Here is a 25,095-nt window from a genome sequence, read left to right as displayed (position 1 = left end):
GGGAGAAAATCCACTTTTTCAGTTTTGCATGTCAATGTTTTTTGCTTGGAGTTGAACACTGTGGTGTTTTTACGCTGCCAAAACGGCGAGGCGCATGAAAACTAGTCGATGAAACTACACAGCTTCCTCTTATGGATCTTTCTCAAATGGATCCAAACTTTAGCTAACGTGTCGCAGCTCTTTCGGTTTCCTGATCATGTCATCCCGTTGTCATCTCACTTGTTGCTAGGCAGAATTCAAAAGCATCAGTTCTAACCTCACCACATAAAAAGTTGAGTTTGAAGTCAGAACATTCATTCATTCATTTTCTACCGCTTATCCTCAGAGAAGAGAAGATGAACATGCAAACTCCACACAGAGATGGCCGAAAGTGGAATTGAACTCGGGTCTCCTAGCTGTGTGGCCTGCACGCTAACCACTCATCCGCTGTGCAGCCTTCATTTAAAATAACACATAACACAATAAAATAAAGACAAAAAATACAAAGTGCCTAAATGTGCTAGTGTGCATGGTGTGTTGAATAAAGACATTCAGTAGTTGAAAACAAGGCGCTTATCCCAGTCAGAAACCGCTTATTAAACCGCTCACGAGGGTTGCGAGGAGCGGCGGTGCCGGAGCCTATCCCAGCAGAGGCCCCAGAGGCGGGGTACACCCTGGACTGGTGGCCAGCCAATCACAGGGCACATATAGACAAACAACCATTCACACTCACATTCATACCTATGGACAATTTGGAGTCTGCTAATTAACCTAGCATGTTTTTGGAATGTGGGAGGAAACCGGAGTACCCGGAGAAAACCCACACACCCCCTTGGAGAACATGCAAACTCCACATAGAGATGGCCGAGGGTGGAATTGAACTCTGGTCTCCTAGCTGTGAGGTCTGCGCGCTAACCACTCGTCCGCTGTGCAGCCTTGTTCAATTAAAATAACACATAATACAATACAAAATAAAATAAAGACAAAAAATGCAAAGTGCAACTGGAAATTGCCTAAATGTGCGAGTGTGCATGGTGTGTTGAATAGAGACATTCAGTAGTTAGAAAAAAAGGCGCTTATCCCAGTCAGAAACCGCATATGCTTTCGAGGGTTGCGGGGTGGGGTTTGGTGGGGTGCTGGAGCCTATCCCAGCGGCGACCCCAGAGGCGGGGTACAATTGGAGTGGCTAATTAACCTAGCATGTTTTTGGAATGCGACTCCAAATTGTCCATAGGTATGAATGTGAGTGTGAATGGTTGTTTGTCTATATGTGCCCTGTGATTGGCTGGCCACCAGTCCAGGGTGTACCCCGCCTCTCGCCTGAAGACAGCTGGGATAGGCTCCAGCACCCCCTTGACCCTCGTGAGTTTAAGCAGTAGAAAATGAATGAATGGTACATATTGTGGAGGTTCAGTGAAGTCAGCTTATCTAAGGGTTTATGTTATGTCTTCTGGTGCCATCTAGTGGCAGTTTTTATTACTGCAGGAAAAATTCAGGAATTCAGAGGGTGTACCAAAATATTCCTCTTACCTGTATTCTCTCAAAAATGTCAAATTTTAACAAGATATAAACGCAAATTGTATTATTTCCTTTTCCCACCAGCGTAAACAATGACCTATACGTCACATTGAAATCAGCTTTGTCTTCAATTCTTCGAAAAACTGGACTTTCTGAAACCTTACTCGGGCTCCAGTGGATCCAATCCATCCACTGGCTGACTGCATCTGTGTGTCCAACTCGGGAATGAAGTGCTAAGAGTCGTCTTGGAGCACCCCGCCTCCTGCCAGCCTAGCCTTCAGCCCCCTCCAGATAACTCCTGTCTGATTAGCTCCTTGGGAGCTCGAAAAGCAATCCCAGTATTAATTTAGTCCGCAGAGAGAAGACCCATCCATCCTAGCTCAAGACGGGCCTTTCCCACGGCCCACCCTGCGGCCCGCTAACAGCACGGTATCACCTCCGCTGTCATTTGGTAAGTGATGATGGCTGAAAGTTTGGAGGCCTGTGAGCTCCTCCTCCCATCCATCCATCCATCCATCCATCCATCCATCAGGGCAGGTGTATCATCCTCATCATCCTCTCATCCTTCACTGCTTGATGCTGAGATGTGTCAACATGAAAGAAAAGAAAATGCAGTTACCACGTAAACATGTAGGAGTCAATTAGCAAATACTTGCCCCCCGGGGCCTTAATATGCACTACCATTTAAAATACATTTGCGCCATCTTGTTTTTCTTCTTCTTCTTGTTGTTGTTAAAAGTGCTGGCAGGGATATCTGCGCTTAAGCACAGCGGAGCGTCACTCCATCAAGCTAAATGCTCGGCAAATGTCGAGACATTAGCTCAAGGTTAAAGAAGAGCTTTGCCAGCAGCAGCTTGTGAGACTTCATTATACGTCCCTTTTGTTTATAGATTCAACTTCATTATAGCTGTTGCATAAATCATTGCAATTGTGGCTTGCATTCCAGTTAGAATGATTAGAAGCACGGCCAAACATATAAAATATAATTAGCTGCTTTTTTTTTTTTTTTTTACAAAGTATTAAAAGCAAGTAAAATTTGTGAAAAATGACACTGTAAAAATTGTACATATAATTTATATTTTTGAATAGCAAGATTGTTAGTAATTAATATACTGTGTATTAGACTACATTAGATTCAACTTTATTGTTATTGCTCATGTCACTTCTTCAGGGCAACAAAATGCAGTTAGCATCCAACCAGAAGTGCAAATGTATAAATACCTCATTAGTAAATAAATGTAGAAATAGAATAGAGCTGTAAATGGACAGATATATGTACAAACTATAACAAGCTGTGACTATGACACAGTGTGGATATATACATATAGATTATACAAATTATAAACAGTATGCACAGTATGAATGTGACAATATATAATAACAGTAATATGTACAGTAGTGCAATGGAGTGACTATGATACAGTGTGGATATATATAAGGATAGAAGTGACTATAGTATGGCTATTGCAGATTATACAAATTAGTGTTAAATGTTGCAGGATAAATGACTAGATTTAATTCATCATCATTATTATTATTATTATATATGTGATACCCGGTGCTTATTTCTTTTCTTAAAACGGTTAATATGTTCAATATAAAATTATGAACAAACAATGTAAAATGAGCGTTTGGGTCTAAAGTGGAGAGTGAATTACTGCCACCTGGTGGTTGAGAGTGAGAATGCAATAATTACTCTTTATTTGGGCTCTAGCTTTTTTCTTTTTACATACTTTTATGTAAAAAGAAGTTAGAAGTTTTAAACTTCTCAGAAGTTATAAACAATGGAAGGATGGATAGGTGCAAATCAGTTGTGCATGTAAAATTAGTCAGGATTTACAATGGTGGTACTGGTTACCGGTTACAACGGATTCAAATGAGCCACCAAGCTAACCTCAGCTAGCATCGCAGGAGCGATGGTTGTTTCCTGTTAAGGTCTATAAAGTTATTTTGAAAATACTAAAATACCTCTATTCATTTGACAGAGAAGCCTCCCCTACAAATCCCCAATGTAGGAGGCTGTAACTTGAGTAGAAATGGAGGAAGAAACCCACCTTCAAGACTCCGCCAAGGATCGACCATAACAGAAGGGAACAAAGTGTCGTGGCCACGGCGGTGAAAGGCCGCCATGATGGTGAGCAAGAGAGGTGGGCGGGGCTAGCGGACATTAGTGTACAATATATCTACTAGCTGTGAGCTGAGTGTAAATAAAGTATGAATGTTATTTCGTAAATAAAATGAATATATATGTATATACATGTGTAAAATGTCATTATAGTGCAGAATATGACCTACATAAAAACCAGATCAGCAGTTTTTCATTTTTGAATGTATTTTTTCCCTCCTTTCAGTGCAACCAAAGATTAACAACCAATATAAAAAATATTAATGAATCATAACAATGGAATAAAATAAAATATTTTTTAATAAATAAAAAATATATAAAATAAATACAAATTAAAAATAAATAAATAAAATGATAATACATTAAAAATTTATAACAAAATATTTTTCCTCCCTTAGAGTGTCCGTAGAAACAAGAAACATTATTATATATTATTCAGTTTCTATATAATTAAACAATATTAATATATAATTAAACAATATAACAACGTAAACAAAATGTATATATGTATATAAATGTGTAAAATGTCATTATAGTGCAGAATATGACCTACATAAAAACCAGATCAGCAGTATGAAATAAACCTTTTCATTTTTTGATGTATTTTTTTCCCTTCCTTTCAGTATAAACAAAGATTAAGAACCAATATAAAAATATTAATTAATCATAATAATTGAATAAAATAAAATATATATTTTTTAATGAATAAAAAAATAAATAAAATGAATAATAATACATTAAAAATTTATTACAAAATATTTTTTCTCCCTCAGAGTGTCACTAGAAACAAGAAACATTATTATATATTATTCAGTTTCTATATAATTAAACAATATAACAAAATAACCGGTACACATGGCATCATACATTATCATTCCAAGTTGATTTTTTAAAATCCGGTTATTTTTTCATGACCATAAGGAACAACAGAAATTTGATGAAAAAAATGCTTTATTGCTAATAAACGGGAGCTGGTATTGTACAATTGTGTTGCAAAATGTTTGTGTGATGGAGCTTTTGTTGTCATCAGTTGTTGCCGGAAGAAAAATAGAATTTGTCATCATAACACAGAAAAACCAAAATGGAGAAAAGTCTCCACATTGTGCAGCCCGCTTCAACAAAAGCTTGTTTATCACTTTATGAAGACGTATGGCGGCTTTGGGCCCCCAAGGCTGATTTAACAACTTCCCTTCCAAGCATATCAAGATTTCTCAAGCGGCGTAATGAGAGAAATGCATGGCTTTGTTTTTCTATGCGTTCAACTCCCCCCCAACCCCCACCTCCAAAGTGCTCTCATGACTTATACAAGAAAGATGGAAATCGGCCTTGAGCATTTTAATCTAATTTCACCCTGTTGGCGGTGATCAATGTTCATCTGCCACACCAACAAAAAAAGAAAGTAAACTAAAAAATATAAATAAACAAACATGCAGCAGATTCATTTGGAAGAGAATTCGACCATGCAGACATGTCTGTGGTGCGCTGTGGTGAAGTGGAGTTTTGATGTTGGAATAGAGGCTCAGTAGGTACGGTGGTAGTTACCCCTCACTTTATTATCATTATTATCAAGCTTATTCACTAAACACACACAGGACTGGAATTATTACCTAATAATCATCATTATTATTATATATTATTGCAGTACAAATTAGAACTGAACCATTTCATATTATTTATTAGTATTATATTTTCTTATTTGTCTTTTCTTATCCATTATCCACGGACTCCCAGGACATCCCTACAAGAACAATTCATATTTTGCATGCAATTGCATTTCAGATGCTTGAACTTAAATAATAATAATAATAATAATTTAAATAATCATGAGTATGGCCTATTATTAGTAAAAAAATATTGAAAGACAAATTGTATGTAGTATTCTCTTCACTAAGTGTCAGTAATTACCTTAGAAACTGGCTGAACATGCCATGGAAAAAAGGGCCTCCTCTCATTCAGTGTGGAAGTGGTAACTTTTTAACTTCTTTGTTCTTCCTCCCCCACTCTGTTTGGAACGCTTCTTGAAGTTTAGAATAATGACATTGGAGAGGCTAACAAGTTAGCTTGGTAGATTGCTATACTAGCCTGCTCAATGTGATTCAAACATAGAATGCAAAATTTTCACAATGAATGATACCATGAATACTACTATTACTACTGATAATAATGATACTAAGATAGTTTGGTTAAAACAATGCAACAACCTGAAAGGGTGTATGAATCATTTATCATCATGAATTATTATGTCAAAATTAAAAAATAATAATAATAAAAAGAGGCAGCGTTGAAATGCTAAAGACAAATTTATTAGTAGACACTCATCAGCCAGAAAAAAGAACCACCTGAAAAATGTCTTCCTGAAAAGTCACCATTTGATTGGCAGTGTAAAATAAGGCAAAGGGCTTTTCATATAAATATATATACTGTATATTTATATATATATATATAGTTTTTTTACACATTTGCACCAACAATAAACACTTAATACATTCACTTGTTACTGCTGTTATGCTTGTGATCCACACACACACACACACACACATTTAGAAAGCTAGAGGGCCAGTGATAAAAGCAACAATAATATTTTCCTTTTTTTGGCAAGAGATAGGCTACACCGAGTCAAACCAAGACCAAAATAAATGGCAAGATTCTGGAATTTTTGCAAAAGCCATCACACTAAACCGACAATTATTTCATAGAGTCACCATCACTGTTTACGCTCGTAATACCAAATTGGATTATAGGGAGTATAGCTTTAAATATACCGTGGATTTCCGCTCACTCACAGGCAAACACACACCGTCATAAAGCATTTTGTCACATGAAAAAAAAACAAACAAACACAAAGTGAGCCGAGAGACAGCACTGTAGGAAGTCCGTACTGCAATAATGAAAAGTAGACCGCCGTAAATGCTCCAATGAATGCCTCTGGTGTACCAAAGCAAAACAATCGAAAAACACAGCTGCGGCTGGAGGCAATCTCCTGTTATATTGTGCAACATACTTCGTCCTCTGCACTTTCTCATGCACTCCAAATCATTAGCAACGTCAAACAACCATTCACACTCACATTCATACCTATGGACAATTTGGAGTCGCCAATTAACCTAGCATGTTTTTGGAATGTGTTCGTGTTCTTACAAAGAACACTAAACTCATCACACACCAACTTAACACTCAAAAGGTATAATTATGAAACCAGCTCAACCCAATCATTCATTCCTTTTCTACTGCTTATTCTCACGAGGGTCGCGGGGGGATGCTGGAGCCTATCCCAGCTGTCTTTGGGTGAGAGGCGGGGTACACCCTGGACTGGTGGCCAGCCAATCACAGGGCACATATAGACAAACAACCATTCACACTCACATTCATACCTATGAACAACTTGGAGTGGCCAATTAACCTAGCATGTTTTTGGAATGTGTTCGTGTTCTTACAAAGAACACTAAACTCATCACACACCATCTTAACACTCAAAAGGTATAATTATGAAACCAGCTCAACCGAATCATTCATTCATTCATTCAGTTTCTAGTGCTTATTCTCACGAGGGTCGCGGGGGGTGCTGGAGCCTATCCCAGCTGTCTTTGGGTGAGAGGCGGGGTACACCCTGGACTGGTGGCCAGCCAATCACAGGGCACATATAGACAAACAACCATTCACACTCACATTCATACCTATGGACAATTTGGAGTGGCCAATTAATCTAGCATGTTTTTGGAATGTGTTAGTGTTCTCACAAAGAACACTAAATTCATCACACACCAACTTAACACTCAAAAGGCATAATTATGAAACCAGCTCAACCGAATCATTCATTCATCCATTCATTTTCTAGCGCTTATTCTCACGAGGGTCGCGGGGGGTGCTGGAGCCTATCCCAGCTGTCTTTGGGTGAGAGGCGGGGTACACCCTGGACTGGTGGCCAGCCAACCATTCACACTCACATTCATACCTATGGACAATTTGGAGTGGCCAATTAATCTAGCATGTTTTTGGAATGTGTTAGTGTTCTTACAAAGAACACTAAATTCATCACACACCAACTTAACACTCAAAAGGCATAATAATGAAACCAGCTCAACCAAATCATTCATTCATTTATTCATTTTCTACTGCTTATTCTCACGAGGGTCGCCAGGGGTGCTGGAGCCTGTCCCAGCTTGGTACACCCTGGACTGGTGGCCAGCCAATCACAGGGCACATATAGACAAACAACCATTCACACTCACATTCATACCTATGGACAATTTGGAGTGGCTAATTAACCTAGCATGTTTTTGGAATGTGGGAGGAAACCGGAGTACCCGGAGAAAACCCACGCATGCACGGGGAGAACATGCAAACTCCACACAGAGATGGCCTAGGGTGGAATTGAACCCTGGTCTCCTAGCTGTGAGGTCTTTACTTTCGATAAAATGTACCGTGGAGTTGCACTCAAATTTCGTTGTATGTAATACAATGACAATAAATGCGATTCTGATTCCGATTCTGAAACACCTGGGCTATAATTAGAGCATTTGCGGCGTGTTTACAAACGTTACAAATGGTTGAACTTGTCTTGGCTGGTTGCTTGCTCGACCTTCCTGTCATTTCCGATGCTTCACATTATAAGGCAAAATCATAAAACTTGACTTGAGTGCCGTTTGTGCAGGACTTCAAAACAACAACATCACACACAGACATCCTTCGTTATATGCACCATATAGTACGTAAGTATGTCGTGCAGCAGTGTGTGCGCATGGCGGATGGGCTTACAACAACAACGGAGAAGAGACACACAGATGTCCACATTATAAAAGGCGGGATGTGCGACGGACATATTATGAAAGGAGGGCGTGATGCGGTTCTATTATCCTTACCGTGTTGATTCGTTCAACGGTTCATTGCATGGTGATGGAAACGTGCGCTAGAAAGTGACGCCGTGCAGCCATACACGCCAAACACTCGTTAATCCAGCTTCGTTTTCAAGCTTTTCAGTCTCTTTTAAAGCGCTTTTTAATGGCGACACCGTAACATAAAGACTTCACCGAGAAGCACAGATTATATACTGTATGTATTTGTACGTATATATTAGAAATACGTAGAAAAATATATAGTCATCTGAATGCCCATTATACAATTATACAGTGTAGAAAAAAGCTTATACAAGGCTGTGGACTGGGTGTGATGCGTACAGTGTCAGAGCGTCGGGTACAGTGTTACTGACTGAGCAGTTCACGCCATCGGGGAAGAGTGCCGGACCAGAATTTTGTAGGTATTTAAACATAATCTTAAGACCAGTTGAAAATTTGCGAGAAATGGATGGACAATTTGGAGTCGCCAATTAACCTAGCATGTTTTTGGAATGAACACTAAACTCATCACACACCAACTTAACACTCAAAAGGTATAATTATGAAACCAGCTCAATTGAATCATTCATTAATTTATTCATTTTCTACTGCTTATTCTCACCAGGGTTGTGGGGGTGCTGGAGCCTATCCCAGCTGTTTTTGGGTGGGAGGCGGGGTACACCCTGGACTGGTGGCCAGCCAATCACAGGGCACATATAGACAAACAACCATTCACACTCACATTCATACCTATGGACAATTTGGAGTCGCCGATTAACCTAGCATGTTTTTGGAATGTGTTAGTGTTGTTACAAAGAACACTAAACTCATCACACACCAACTTAACACTCAAAAGGTATAATTATGAAACCAGCTCAACTGAATCATTCATTCATTTATTCATTTTCTACTGCTTATTCTCACAAGGGTCGTGGGGGTGCTGGAGCCTATCCCAGCTGTTTTTGGGTGGGAGGCGGGGTACACCCTGGACTGGTGACCAGCCAATCGCAGGGCACATATAGACAAACAACCATTCACACCCACATTCATACCTATGGACAATTTGGAGTCGCTAATTAACCTAGCATGTTTTTGGAATGTGTTAGTGTTCTTACAAAGAACACTAAACTCATCACACACCAACTTAACACTCAAAAGGTATAATTATGAAACCAGCTCAACTGAATCATTCATTCATTTATTCATTTTCTACTGCTTATTCTCACAAGGGTCGTGGGGGTGCTGGAGCCTATCCCAGCTGTCTTCGGGGGAGAGGCGGGGTACACCCTGGACTGGTGGCCAGCCAATCACAGGGCACATATAGACAAACAACCATTCACACTCACATTCATACCTATGGACAATTTGGAGTCGCCGATTAACCTAGCATGTTTTTGGAATGTGTTAGTGTTCTTACAAAGAACACTAAACTCATCACACACCAACTTAACACTCTAAAGGTATAATTATGAAACCAGCTAAACCTAGTCATTCATTAATTTATTCATTTTCTACCGCTTATTCTCACAAGGGTCGTGGGGGTGCTGGAGCCTATCCCAGCTGTTTTTGGGTGGGAGGCGGGGTACACCCTGGACTGGTGACCAGCCAATCGCAGGGCACATATAGACAAACAACCATTCACACTCACATTCATACCTATGGACAATTTGGAGTCGCCAATTAACCTAGCATGTTTTTGGAATGTGTTAGTGTTCTTACAAAGAACACTAAACTCATCACACACCAACTTAACTATGATTATAATTATGAAACCAGCTCAACCGAATCATTCATTCATTTATTCATTTTCTACTGCTTATTCCCATGAGGATCAAACTCGGGTCTCCTAGTTGTGAGGTCTGCACGCTAACCGCTCAACCGCCATGCAGCCTTCTTTTGTTATTATTATTATTATTATTCATTCATTTTCTACCACATTTTCTCACGAGGGTCGCGGGGGTGCTGGAGCCTATCCCAGCTGTCTTCAGGCAAGAGAGGCGGTGTACACTCTGGACTGGTGGCCAGCCAATCACATGGCACATATAGACAAACAACCATTCACACTCACATTCATACCTATGGACAATTTGGAGTGGCTAATTAACCTAGCATGTTTTTGGAATGTGGGAGGAAACCGGAGTACCCGGAGAAAACCCACGCACAGAGATGGCCGAGAGTGGGATTGAACTCGGGTATCCTAGCTGTGAGGTCTGCGTGCTAACCACTCGACCACCGTGCAGCGCCACTGTTTTCAATAAATGACTATTTCAAAGTACTTTTTGTCACATTGTAGCTCTACTTAAAACCTCATTAAGATCCAAATGTGCTATTACTATAGTAGCTATATATTAGCTACTTAAGCTATAGCTATTTTTCAACTGGTCTAAAGACTTTGATCGGGTTTACATTTAATACAGAGCGGTGATTTCAAAACGAATGGATGTAAAAAATGGATGTTGTTTCATTCAACAGTCAAATCAAAGGATACACCTTACCGCTACTACAACATTGGTTCTGCTGCTATGTAGTACAAACGTACACCTCAATGGTACCCGACATGTGAGGTGTATAACGTTCCTTTTCGGATAAACTCTCAGGCGTTCGCTCATTTATTCGATTGTCGTGGAGCCAAATCTGCGTCGCTCTGAATGGAGATGATTTCAGTCGCCAGCACTCTTCATAGTCAAGTGTGTACCGGGAACAGCCAGCAACACTTTGTACCCTGTAAGTACCTGGATCTCCAAGTAAATACGACTTCCGGTGACGAGTGTTCAAAGCACAAGGAGCATCAAAGTACAAAAAAAAATGCTACAATAAGTGTACACGGCTCCAGAGTGGGCAGCCCCGGACACATTTCAAGGATTATACGAGTCCATTGTGTGAGTTTATGTTTAGTACCCAAACATTTACACCAAATGTCAGTATTAGTATGCACAGGTACACAGATAGAGGTATACTGATGCCCACGCTGCTGTAAGTCAAGTAGTCAATGCAAACGTGGCAGGAAAGAACGCTTTTACATGGAAGTATGAATACTGTCTTATTAAAACAAAGATTTTAATCAACTGCATGTTGGAGTATTAGGGAGTATTAGGGAGTATTAGGGCCACAGTAGAGGGGGAAACATTTCTAAATGACGAGAAAAGCTGTAAAGTTATGAGAATATATTCATAATGTAGTAACTTGCAGGAATTGTATTAAACAAAGTAAAAAAAGGCATATTTTTGGACATTTATCACAATTTTTTAAAAACTATTGATAATTTACAAAAAAAAGTTTTATTATTATTTTAGAAATTTGATTTTTTTATATATAAAAGTTTGTAAAAGTGGTATACTATATTAAAGGGAATATTTTCACTTTTTAATTGTAATGTATTTTTAAAAATCTAATAAGAAAACAAGGGTTGTATTCAGAGATGGGCTGCCACGATTAGTTGACATGTCGAGATTATGTCAACCGTTAAAATAGTTGAACATTAATTTAATTTAATTTAATTTAATTTAATTTAATTTAATTTAATTTAATTTAATTTAATTTAATTTAATTTAATTTAATTTAATTTAATTTAATTTAATTTAATTTAATTTAATTTAATTTAATTCTTTTCTGCCACTTTTTCCTCATGAGGGTCGCGGGGGGTTCTGGAGCCTATCCCAGCTGTCTTCAGGCAAGAGAGGCGGGGTACACCCTGGACTGGTGGCCAGCCAATCACAGGGCACATATAGACAAACAACCATTCACACTCACATTCATACCTATGGACAATTTGGAGTCGCTAATTAACCTAGCATGTTTTTGGAATGTGGGAGGAGTACCCGGAGAAAACCCAGGCATGCACGGGGAGAACATACAAACTCCACACAGAGATGGCAGAGGGTGGAATTGAACTCGGGTCTCCTAGGTGTGAGGTCTGCGCGTTAACCACATGAACACTGTGCCGCCTTAATTTAATTTAATTTAATTTAATTTAATTTAATTTAATTTAATTTAATTTAATTTAATTTAATTTAATTTAATTTAATTTAATTTAATTTAATTTAATTTAATTTAATTTAATTTGTCTTTTTTTCCTTCTGTTTTTTTCTGGCAAAAAAAAAACTTTATCATGACAACTAATAATCATTTGTGGCAGCCTTTAATATTCCATTCATCCATTTTTATGCTGCTTATCCTCACTAGGGGGCATGCTGGAGCCTATCCCAGCTGTCTTCGGACGAGAGAGGCGGGGTACACCCTGGACTGGTGACCAGCCAATCACAGGGCACATATAGACAAACAACCATTCACACTCACATTCATACCTATGGACAATTTGGAGTGGCTAATTAACCTAGCATGTTTTTGGAATGTGGGAGGAAACCGGAGTACCCGGAGAAAACCCACGCATGCACGGGGAGAACATGCAAACTCCAAGCGGAAAATCAAGTATTACAACGATAATGACCGTTTTTCGTAGACACGTGTGGCCCTAATACTCAAACATACCAAACTCCAGGGCGTCCAGCCCTTACTAAGCATTTGCATTTCCTGTTTGACGTACAGTGAGACATCATTTAAAGCCTGTTGAACACGATTAAACTTTTTTTTTTTTTTTAAAGAAGAATAACATCATTTCAAAATTCCACCTCAGCATGTGCTCGTAGATAACAGGGCTCCAGACGGCAACTGAATGGTTGACGAGGGACGCACTTTGTTATGGTGAGAAATAAAAATATGGAGTCAACCGATGACGGCTATCGATGCCAGCATGTTGGATCGCTCACATTTCAATCGACTTCATTGACTTGTCTTCCATCTTTGTTTACACATTTTGCCTGGCTCTTTCTTCTGTCTCTGGCCGTTTTGTTTCCTTTTCCGTTTGTTGCCCCCAAAACCAATACCAAAGAAGAAGGCCGATGTTTGTCAAAAGAGGGTTACCGTATTTTCTGGACTATAAGTCGCTCAGGAGTATAAGTTGCACAAGGCCAAAAATGCATAATTAGGTAGAAAAAAAACATACATAAGTCGCACAAAAAATAAATATAAACAGAAAAGGTATCCAGTGTTTATGTAACATCAACAGTTTTTTCATTTATAAGTCGCTCTGGAGTATAAGTCGCAGGAACAGCCAACCGATGAAAAAAAGTGCGACTTATAGTCCGGAAAATATGATAATAGTATTCAGGGGCGTCACTAGGTTCTGAGGAATTATTATTATTATTATTACTATCATCATTATTCTTCTTCTGATTAATACTTAGGCTAGTATTAGCCTGCTTAATGGATTTCTTAGTAGCCTGCTTTTGCCCTATTATATGAAATTTGTCAGAGATTTTTTTTTTGTAAAAAAAAAAAAAAAATTCCAAAATCTATAAAAAATATCAAATTATTTAGAGGGGCTTAAGAACATTTTAGGGGGAATTCAGCCCTAAAACCCTTAAAATCTTATTAGCCTGCTTTTGCCCTATCATATGAAATTTGTCAGAGATTCTTTTGGTAAAAAAAAAAAAAAAAAAAAAAAAAAATTTAAATCCATAAAAAATATCAAATTATTTAGGGGGACTTAAGAACATTTTAGGGGGAATTCAGCCCTAAAACCCTTAAAATCTTATTAGCCTGCTTTTGCCCTATCATATGAAATTTGTCAGAGATTCTTTTGGTAAAAAAAAAAAAAAAAAAAAAAAAAATTTTTAAATCCATAAAAAATATCAAATTATTTAGGGGGACTTAAGAACATTTTAGGGGGAATTCAGCCCTAAAACCCTTAAAATCTTATTAGCCTGCTTTTGCCCTATCATATGAAATTTGTCAGAGATTCTTTTGGTAAAAAAAAAAAAAAAAAAAAAAAAAATTTAAATCCATAAAAAATATCAAATTATTTAGGGGGACTTAAGAACATTTTAGGGGGATTCAGCCCTAAACCCCTAAAATCTTATTAGCCTGCTTTTGCCCTATCATGTGAAATTTGTCAGAGATCTTTTTTGTAAAAAAAAAATCAATAAATAAATTTCCAAAATCTATAAAAAATATCAAATTATTTAGGGGGGGTCTGAAGCCCCCCTAAAATGTTGAAAAATGCTGAAGCCCTGACGCCACTGATAGTATTTATAAGCGATACAGTGAAAATGATAGGAAGTGTGGTGGGTTTCATTTTTTTTTGTTAAAAAAAAATCAATAAAAAATATCAAATTATTTAGGGGGTTTAAAGAACATTTTAGGGGGGGTTCAGCCCTAAAACCCCTAAAATCTTATTAGCCTGCTTTTGCCCTATCATATGAAATTTGTCCGAGATTTTTTCGGTAAAAATAAAATAAATAAATAAAATCCATAAAAAATATAAAATTATTTAGGGGGGCTTAAGAACATTTTAGGGGCAATTCAGCCCTAAAACCCCTAAAATCTTATTAGCCTGCTTTTGCCCTATTATATGAAATTTGTCAGAGATTCTTTTGGTTAAAAAAAAAATCAATCAATAAATTTCAAAAATCTATAAAAAATATCAAATTATTTCGGGGGGGTCTGAAGACCCCGTAAAATGTTGAAAAATGCTGAAGCCCCCCCTAAAATTGGCCTAATGACGCCACTGATTTATAAGCGATACAGTGAAAATGAGAGGAAGTGTGGTCGGTTTCGTTTTTTTTTTTCGTAAAAAAAAAATCAATAAAAAATATGAAATTATTTAGGGGGGCTTTTAGGGGGATTCAGCCCTAAAATCCCTAAAAATCTTATTAGCCTGTTTTTGCCCTATCTTATGAAATTTGTCAGACATTTTTTCGCTAAAAATAAATAAATAAATACATTTTAAAAAATCCATAAAAAATATCAAATTATTTAGGGGGGGGGGCTTAAGAATATTTTAGGGGGAATTCAGCCCTAAAATGCCTAAAATCTTATTTGCCTGCTTTTGCCCTATTATATGAAATTTGTCAGAGAATCTTTTGTTTAAAAAAAATCAATAAATAAATTTCAAAAATTTGCCTGTTTTTGCCCTATCATATGAAATTTGTCAGAGATTCTTTTGGTAAAAAAAAAAAATCAATAAAAAAATTTTTTTTAGGGGGGTCTGAAGACCCCCTAAAATGTTGCAAAATGCTGAATCCCCCCTAAAATTGACCTAATGACGCCACTGATAGTATTTATAAGCGATACGGTAAAAATGAGAGGAAGTGTGGTCGGTTTCGTTTTTTTTTTCGTTAAAAAAAATCAATAAAAAATATGAAATTATTTAGGGGGGCTTTTAGGGGGATTCAGCCCTAAAATCCCTAAAAATCTTATTAGCCTGTTTTTGCCCTATCTTATGAAATTTGTCAGACATTTTTTCGCTAAAAATAAATAAATAAATAAATACATTTTAAAAAATCCATAAAAAATATCAAATTATTTAGGGGGGGGGGGGGGCTTAAGAATATTTTAGGGGGAATTCAGCCCTAAAACGCCTAAAATCTTATTTGCCTGCTTTTGCCCTATTATATGAAATTTGTCAGAGAATCTTTTGGTTAAAAAAAATCAATAAATAAATTTAAAAAATTTGCCTGTTTTTGCCCTATCATATGAAATTTGTCAGAGATTCTTTTGGTAAAAAAAAAAAAATCAATAAAAAATTTTTTTTTAGGGGGGTCTGAAGTCCCCCTAAAATGTTGCAAAATGCTGAATCCCCCCTAAAATTGACCTAATGACGCCACTGATAGTATTTATAAGCGATACGGTAAAAATGAGAGGAAGTGTGGTCGGTTTCGTTTTTTTTTTCGTTAAAAAAATCAATAAAAAATATGAAATTATTTAGGGGGGCTTTTAGGGGATTCAGCCCTAAAATCCCTAAAAATCTTATTAGCCTGTTTTTGCCCTATCTTATGAAATTTGTCAGACATTTTTTCGCTAAAAATAAATAAATAAATACATTTTAAAAAATCCATAAAAAATATCAAATTATTTAGGGGGGGGGGGGGGGGGGGGCTTAAGAATATTTTAGGGGGAATTCAGCCCTAAAACGCCTAAAATCTTATTTGCCTGCTTCTGCCCTATTATATGAAATTTGTCAGGGAATCTTTTGGTTAAAAAAAATCAATAAATAAATTTCTAAAATTTGCCTGTTTTTGCCCTATCATATGAAATTTGTCAGAGATTCTTTTGGTAAAAAAAAAATCAATAAAAATTTCTTTATTAGGGGGGTCTGAAGCCCCCCTAAAATGTTGCAAAATGCTGAATCCCCCCTAAAATTGACCTAATGACGCCACTGATAGTATTTATAAGCGATACGGTAAAAATGAGAGGAAGTGTGGTCGGTTTCGGTGTGCGGCCCTAAAGTTTTTACTTTCGCCCCTAAAATTTGAAGTTCGGGGCCACTTTGCTCCTGGTAAAAAAAAACAAAAACAAAAAAAAAGACTGGAGCCCTGGATAACAGATCATGTCGATAGTATTTTTTTGTCGCTAGTATGACATCAACCTACTGCAGCATTACGTTTTTGCATCTTGTGATGTGGTTGAAAGTGTTTGGCTAACTTGAAAAAAAAAAAAGCTTTAATTAGATGAGCCAACGTAGAAGAGCGGCGGACATCTCGGTAAAAGTCAATCAGTGTAAATCTGGAAAAGGTTTGGAGTAGTTAAACATCAGATAGTCCTTGTAGTAGAAATCGTAAACCCGCTGCCTCTCCGACGGGCCGACTTGCGCAAAGTATTTCTGCGTGATCTCCGAGGAGGTCTTCTTGTCGCCCGGGTTCCTGTCCTTGAAAGTAGGCAGAGTAAAGTTGGGCGGCGCCCCGACCAAGTGCAGGAAGAGGCTGGACTCGTCGTCCATGTTCTCAAACTTGCCGATGAAGTCGTAGTCTATGAGGCAAGGGCTGCACAGCTGATTGGCCGTCTCCCAGTGGATGTCCATGCCCACCGGGCGGTGGACATCCAGCAGGTATTGCACGAACTCCTGGAAGGTGACCCCGTCGCCCGAATCCAAAGCCGCCCTAGATGCGTTGACCCTGTACTTGGAGATGATGTATTTCCCAAAAGAAGAGTGATAGTACTCGTTGGGGTTCTCAAACTTGTCCCTGTAGGCCGACACCATCCTCTCTAAGGGTTCTCGCACAAACATGACCTTGGTGTACGTTTTCAAGCGCTTAATGGCCCCCGATCTTTGGAAGCTGTCTAGCGTCTTCAAACGTCTGCTGTGGGCCATTTCATGCGGGATGTCCTGGGGGTCGGAGGCCTGGCCCCCCAGCACCATTAGACTCCGCTTCCAGTTGGAACAACCCACTTTGGGAACCTGGCAGTACAGGATCTTGTATTTGTCCTCCACGTAGATGTTCTTGGCGAGTTGCAGCGTGATGGTCTTGGAGATGCGGCTCCTGTACTTGGCGCACATGGTCCTCACCAGCTGCTGGCGCTGCTCCTGGATGCTGCAGAGGTCCCTCCAGCGCTGGTGGGACGACAAACCTGAGCAGGACCATGAAGACGGAGAAGAGGAGCTGGATGTGGGCGTGTTGTTGTTGATGCATCGGGTGGGAGGGCTTGTTTTCAGGACCTTGAAGACATCAGCAGCCTGGTGCTGGTGGTCCTGGTAGATGTCTGATTTCGCCTGGTGGTCCTGGTAGATGTCTGATTTCGCCTGGTGGTCCTGGTAGATGTCTGATTTTGCCTGGTGGTCCTGGTAGATGTCTGATTTCGCCTGGTGGTCCTGGTAGAGGTCTGATTTCGCCTGGTGGTCCTGGTAGATGTCTGATTTTCCTCTCTCTTTGTCCTGAGTCGACAAAGTCTGTGGATGGAAAAAAGGTTCAAATCCAAGTTCTAGTCCACAACAGAAGACATGAATTTGACCCCCAAATTATTGTCTATACCAGGGGTCGGCAACCTTTACTATCTAAAGAACCATTTTGCTCCCTCTTGTAGTAAAGAAAACCAGTATGGTACTGCAAACGTAGTGCTAGTTTGTTGTTTTAAAAAAAAAAAAAAAATATTACCCATTACAACAAATCCTTTTGAGTCCTTCCTATATTTGTGCAAAGCCACTTTAATAAAAAAAAAAAACTTAACTTGCACTTTGGCAGTTTGACGGGTCTGAAATGCTTTTTTCTAAAAATAACAGCCTTTTAAATGCGAGCTCAATACGGATCTTCTCGATGTCGGGCGGTAAGATATGACTTTGCTCTTCACACAGGACTCTATGCTGTCATACAGGATGTGAGCCATGCTGATGAATCATTTAGTCTTTTGATGCATTCATGCTCGGCTCAGAAAGCCCACTGCTTATTTTCATTGAGGAATGATAAACATTTGAAAATATTCAATGCTATCTACCTCTGCGTTTGCTTTAATATAGTTCTGTTCTAAAATACTATTGCTTACAATGTACTCATCAGTGCTATTAATGGTAATGACTCCTTAGCCCTATTACAACATTGGTTCTGTTGAGCTGTATTGTGATAGATACTCTACTTGTTAACAGATGTGTCTTTTTAATTAGTGACAAAAAATGACAGTTGAAGTATCACAAGTGATCAGCAGCTTTATCTACCTCTGCGTGCGCTTTAAAATGATTGGTTGTGAAACACATGTAAAATACACTTGTGGTACTATTTTTATTTATTTTTTATACAATAAACCCATCAGTGATATTAATGCTGATGACTCCTTAGCCCTATTACAACATTGGTTCTGTTGAGCTGTGTTGTGATATATACTCTACGTATTTCTTAACAGTTGTTCCTGGTGTGTTTTTTTTAATTAGTGACACAAAAATGACAGTCGAAGTATCACAAGTGATCAGCAGCTTTATCTACTTCTGCGTGCGCTTTAAAATTGTTGGCTGTGAAACACATGCAAAATACACTTGTGGTACTATTTTTATTACTATAAACTCATCAGTGCTATTAATGCGGATGGCTCCTTAACCCTATTACAACATTGGTTCTGTTGAGCTGTGTTGTGATATATACTCTACTTGTTAACAGCTGTTCCTGTATTTTTAATTAGTGACACAAAAATGACAGTCGAAGTATCACAAGTGATCAGCAGCTTTATCTACTTCTGCGTGCGCTTTAAAATTGTTGGCTGTGAAACACATGCAAAATACACTTGTGGTACTATTTTTATTACAATAAACTCATCAGTGCTATTAATGCTGATGACTCCTTAGCCCTATTACAACATTGGTTCTGTTGAGCTCTGTTGTGATATATGCTCTACTTGCTAACAGCTGTTCCTGATGTGTTTTTTGTAATTACTGACACAAAAATGACAGTTGAAGTATCACAAGCGGTCAGCAGCTTTATCTACCTCTGCGTGCGCTTTAAAATGGTTGGTTGTGAAACACATGTAAAATACACTTGTGGTACTATTTTTATTTATTTTTATACAATAAACCCATCAGTGCTATTAATGCTGATGACTCCTTAGCCCTATTACAACATTGGTTCTGTTGAGCTGTGTTGTGATATATACTCTACCTGTTAACAGCTGTTCCTGTTTTTTTAATGAGTGACACAAAAATGACAGTTGAAGTATCACAAGAGGTCAGCAGCTTTATCTACCTCTGCGTGCGCTTTAAAATTGTTGGTTGTGAAACACATGTAAAATACACTTGTACTAGTTTTATTTATTTTTTATACAATAAACTCATCTGTGCTATTAATGCTGATGACTCCTTAGCCCCATTACAACATTGGTTCTGTTGAGCATTGTTGTGATATATACTCTACTTGTTAACAACTGTTCCTGTCTTTTTAATTAGTGACACAAAAATGACAGTTGAAGTATCACAAGCAGTCAGCAGCTTTATCTACCTCTGTGTGCGCTTTAAAATGGTTGGTTGTGAAACACATGCCAAATACACTTGTGGTACTATTTTTATTTTGTTTTTTCCAATACAATACAAAACTCATCGGTGCCATTAATGCTGATGACTCCTTAGCCCTATTCCAACATTGGTTCTGTTGAGCTGTGTTGTGATATATACTCTACTTACTGTTCCAGTCTTTTTAATGAGTGACACACAAATGACAGTTGAAGTATCACAAGCGGTCAGCAGCTTTATCTACCTCTGCGTGCGCTTTAAAATGGTTGGTTGTGAAACACATGTAAAATACACTTGTGGTACTATTTTTATTATAATAAACTCATTAGTGCTATTAATGGTAATGACTCCTTAGCCTGATTACAACATTGGTTCTGTTGAGACACTATACTTGTTAACAGCTGTTCCTAATGTGTTTTTTTTATAATTCCTGACACAAAAATGACAGTTGAAGTATCACAAGCGGTCAGCAGCTTTATGTACCTCTGTGTGCGCTTTAAAATGGTTGTTTGTGAAACACATGCAAAATACACTTGTGGTACTATTTTTTTCCCCCCCAATGTACCCCTCAGTGCTATCATCGGTGCTATTAATGCCGATGACTCCTTAGCCTTATTACAACATTGGTTCTGTTGAGCATTGTTGTGATATATACTCTATTTGTTAACAGCTGTTCCTGATGTGTCTTTTTAATTAGTGGCACAAAAATGACAGTTGAAGTATCACAAGTGGTCAGCAGCTTTATCTACCTCTGCGTGCGCTTTAAAATAGTTGGTTGGGGGACAGACTCCTTGTCTCTATTTAAAAGTCAACTCAAAACTCATAAACTCATATAGTTAGATGCTAGCCCTGATACGCTGATACGTATCAGAGACTTCATGTTCCTTGCTTGTGTGGCGTTCAGGTCAGTTCTCTGTTTTTATTTCTGAATGTGACCTTCATGAGTAAAGTGCCATGAGGTAAATATTATGAATTGTAGACCTAGGGACCTACAGTATGTGTGAAACCATCCTGTACAACATGTATCCCTGCAATCCCCAAGCACACCACTCGATGGTGCTGTTTGACTACAAGAATGATAAAGGTCTAATTCTGCGTTAACACAAAAGTCCCACACCCTGGCCAAAGCCAATCCATGACCTCTTATGAATATAAACCTTGGTGGCAGCACATCGTGTCCCGTAAGCGCTTGATGGGAAATGTAAATGAACGCCTCCTACTACCTGATCACGCCATGATGCCCGAGGCCAGTGTGCACGGTGACATTTGATTTCAATTAAACGCTCTGACGCTGTCATAAAGTCAATGCACTGGATGAATCATTCTAATATTACATGTGATAAGGGTGCGCTGGATCTCGGCTCAACCCCACCCGACTAAAAGGGCAACATTCTCATCCAGGAGGGGGAGAAAGGATGGATGGCTTGCAGGTCTTCTGTATGTCTAATACGTGACAGCGGCTTGTCCACCATGCATCCGTCTTTATGGTGTAAAATGGAGATTGCTAAGATAAGATAACAAAAAAGGTAGATGACTGGAACTTTTTTATTGACTCTTTTTTTTACTCTTAAAATTGAGAAATTTGAACACAAATTTGCACACACAGTTCAGTTGCAAAGGGAAAATTTTAAATACTTTATGTAAAAGAACCATTTTTTTGTTGTTTTTCATGTTGTGGCATAGTTGTTTAGCTATTTTGGCTAAATATATATGATTTAATTTGTGTAAAAGAAATGCATCTTTTCACAAAAAGCCTTTTTTGTTGTTGAGAACAGATATTTGGCTGAAAATTATCAACGTTCTACTGCTGATTACTAAAGAACGGAAAAACGAAAAGGATCTTTGGCTATATAACCCAAGAACACAATATTCTGTGCGCGTTGAAAAATCAGTCAAAATCAAGAAAAACTAGATGATGCATTGAATTCTGAAAAGCTGAAGTGAAACTGATATGCTTTGAAAAGGTGCAAACACAGGAAACGTTGGGAAGCTGAAGCTGGACTGAAATGCTGTGGAAATAAGCAAAAACATTGAATGAAAGTAAGAGTAAAGTGGGAGTTTGCGCTCAAATCGGGAATTGAACCACCCATCTATGGGTCTGGATGCAAACTGAATTATATAACTTTTATTAATTTGCCCACATTGGGGTAGCAGTACGTCTTATACGTGTCCCATCATGCTTTGCAGCACTGCTCTTTAAAATAGTTGTTAAAATTATGTTTAATGTTGTGTATTAGGTTTTTTGTCATTCTATTCACGCAACTAAATTACACAGTGTGTGTTTGAATACAACGTGGGTACTTACTTATTGCCTATTCATTTTTAATGGGAATATTTTCACAAAACATATGAAATTACACTAAATATGGGAATGTTTTGAAAAGCAAACTTGTCCTGAGTGAGCTGAACATTTTGATGTTGGATTTGTTTGAATTGGTTAATAAATGGAGGAGTACTCTGGGGACAAAAAGTGAGGCGGAATAAGAAGATGTAGCAAGAAGAGGGGGAACAAATAAGATGAAAATGGCCGACTACACCAGCAGAATGGAACGGAAAATGAGTTAAACTCTGGGGACAAAAAGTGAGACGGAAAAAGAAGATGTAGCAAGAAGAGCGGAAACAAATAAGATGAAAATGGCCGACTACACCAACACAACGACCGGAAAATGAGTTAAACTCTGGAGACAAAAAGTGAGTCGGAATAAGAAGATGTAGCAAGAAGAGCGGGAAAAAATAACATGAAAATGGGTGAGTACACCAACACAACAACCGGAAAATGAGTTAACCTCTGGGGACAAAAAGTGAGGCGGAATAAGAAGATGTAGCAAGAAGAGTGGGAACAAATAAGATGAAAATGGCCGACTACACCAACACAACGGACAACACAAAAGAGGAGTACTCTGGGGACAAAAACTGAGGTGGAATAAGAAGATGTAGCAAGAAGAGGGGGAACAAATAAGATGAAAATGTCCGACTACACCAACACAACGGACAACACAAAGGAGGAGTACTCTGGGGACAAAAAGTGAAGCGGAATAAGAAGATGTAGCAAGAAGAGGGGGAACAAATAAGATGAAAATGGCCGACTACACCAACACAACGACCGGAAAATGAGTTAAACTCTGGGGACAAAAAGTGAGGCCGAAAAAGAAAATGTAGCAAGACGAGCGGGAACAAATAAGATGAAAATGTCCGACTACACCAACACAACAGAAAACACAAAGGAGGAGTACTCTGGGGACAAAAACTGAGGCGGAATAAGAAGATGTAGCAAGAAGAGGGGGAACAAATAAGATGAAAATGGCCGACTACACCAACACAACGACCCGCAAATGAGTTTAACCTTTGAGGACAAAAAGTGAGGCGGAAAAAGAAGATGTAGCAAGAAGAGTGGGAACAAATAAGATGAAAATGGCCGACTACACCAACACAACGGACAACACAAAGGAGGAGTACTCTGGGGACAAAAACTGAGGTGGAATAAGAAGATGTAGCAAGAAGAGTGGGAACAAATAAGATGAAAATGGCCGACTACACCAACACAACGGACAACACAAAGGAGGAGTACTCTGGGGACAAAAACTGAGGTGGAATAAGAAGATGTAGCAAGAAGAGGGGGAACAAATAAGATGAAAATGGCCGACTACACCAACACAACGGACAACACAAAGGAGGAGTACTCTGGGGACAAAAACTGAGGCGGAATAAGAAGATGTAGCAAGAAGAGGGGGAACAAATAAGATGAAAATGGCCGACTACACCAACACAATGACCGGAAAATGACAACCACCTCAACATATTTTGTGTGACAAACACGAGTGAAATAGTATGCGAAGCTACCTAGCATGCCTTGCGACGTGTTATTTTTTTGGCATGTGTGTTGTTTGATGGCTTTTTTCTATTTTGGTGACTCGAGCGTCCCACAATGGCGCTCCAAGTCGGCTACACTTTCCACGTTAAAGGTTTAAAGGTTTGGGAAATGCCCGGTGGGCCGGATTAAGACGCTTGGCGGGTCTGATGCCCCCCCCCTCCCCCTCCCACCCCCCCTCCCCTAGAACCTGTTTAAAAGCACTGCACATGACTCAACAGCAGCGTGATAGTCCTAGAAATAAACGTAAACAATTAGATTCTATGGTAGACCGTAAGACGTCCTCGTGAAAAGGATTTTCGGTCGGCGTCGGTTAAAAACGGTCTTGTGAGAACCGCCTGTGAAACTTTCACCTCCAACGTCAACGAGCGGTGCCTTCAAACGTTCTTATTCTTTCACACAACTAAACAATTTATGTGAGGTTTTAGTGGCGAGACGGTGATGCTAACGCTCTGTGACAGCGTGTGCGTGTGTCCCGCCCGTGTGGAATAGTTCGACAAACACACCACGTTGCAGATATTCTCAAATGAATTGCCCAAATGGTTTTTTTTATATATGACTTCTCGGTAAAAAGTATCTATCTTTTTTTTTTTTTTTTTTAATAATTATTAATGAACCACTTAAGAATTTTAAAGCAGTATATGAAGAAACTATATTTATGTTCATTTTTTGCAGGGCATTTCAATATATTTTGCTGCTTTGAAACTTTTAAGTTTAAGTCCAGCTTTATAATATACTTTTGAGTTTAAATTCCCGTTTATTATATTTAAGGATTTAAAACCAGCTAAAGTAGATTAAAAATATAGTTTTTGTTTGGTGTAAATATAAATATAATTTTTCTGTATTTAAGAATAATTTAAACCATATGAAAAAATCTTGCTTTTTTTAAAAATACATTTTTACAAAATTTGAGCATCATTATACAGAAGAATCAGGTCCACATTGCAAAAAAAAATATCATCATTTAAATTGTACATTTACCAGAATAAATTTGTACATTTAAAAGACACGA

At 38.3% G+C, this 25,095-nt stretch overlaps 2 protein-coding genes across 6 annotated transcripts in view; both read right to left on the bottom strand.

Moving 5' to 3' along the window:
• Positions 1–3,606, bottom strand: part of LOC131139611 (BTB/POZ domain-containing protein kctd15) — a 58,325-nt gene extending 54,719 nt beyond the window's left edge. The window contains exon 1 of one of the 2 annotated variants that reach the window (XM_058089365.1): positions 3,552–3,606. The gene's annotated coding sequence lies outside the window, so the exon portion shown is untranslated. The remainder of the gene's footprint in view (positions 1–3,551) is intronic. The other variant, XM_058089362.1, reaches the window with a different exon arrangement.
• A 2,297-nt stretch (positions 3,607–5,903) lies between these two features.
• The window catches only part of LOC131139253 (carbohydrate sulfotransferase 8-like), a 296,426-nt gene continuing 277,234 nt past the window's right edge, over positions 5,904–25,095 (bottom strand). For 2 of the 4 annotated variants that reach the window (XM_058088660.1, XM_058088659.1), the window contains exon 4: positions 5,904–18,178. In XM_058088660.1, the coding sequence (XP_057944643.1) occupies positions 17,006–18,178 (1,173 nt within the window). In that variant the 3' untranslated portion in view covers positions 5,904–17,005. The remainder of the gene's footprint in view (positions 18,179–25,095) is intronic. The other 2 variants (XR_009132209.1, XR_009132210.1) reach the window with 2 other exon arrangements.

The sequence above is a fragment of the Doryrhamphus excisus genome, chromosome 12 (assembly GCF_030265055.1).
Source record: "Doryrhamphus excisus isolate RoL2022-K1 chromosome 12, RoL_Dexc_1.0, whole genome shotgun sequence".
Taxonomy (NCBI): domain Eukaryota; kingdom Metazoa; phylum Chordata; class Actinopteri; order Syngnathiformes; family Syngnathidae; genus Doryrhamphus; species Doryrhamphus excisus.
This window is presented reverse-complemented; position numbering and strand designations above follow the sequence as displayed.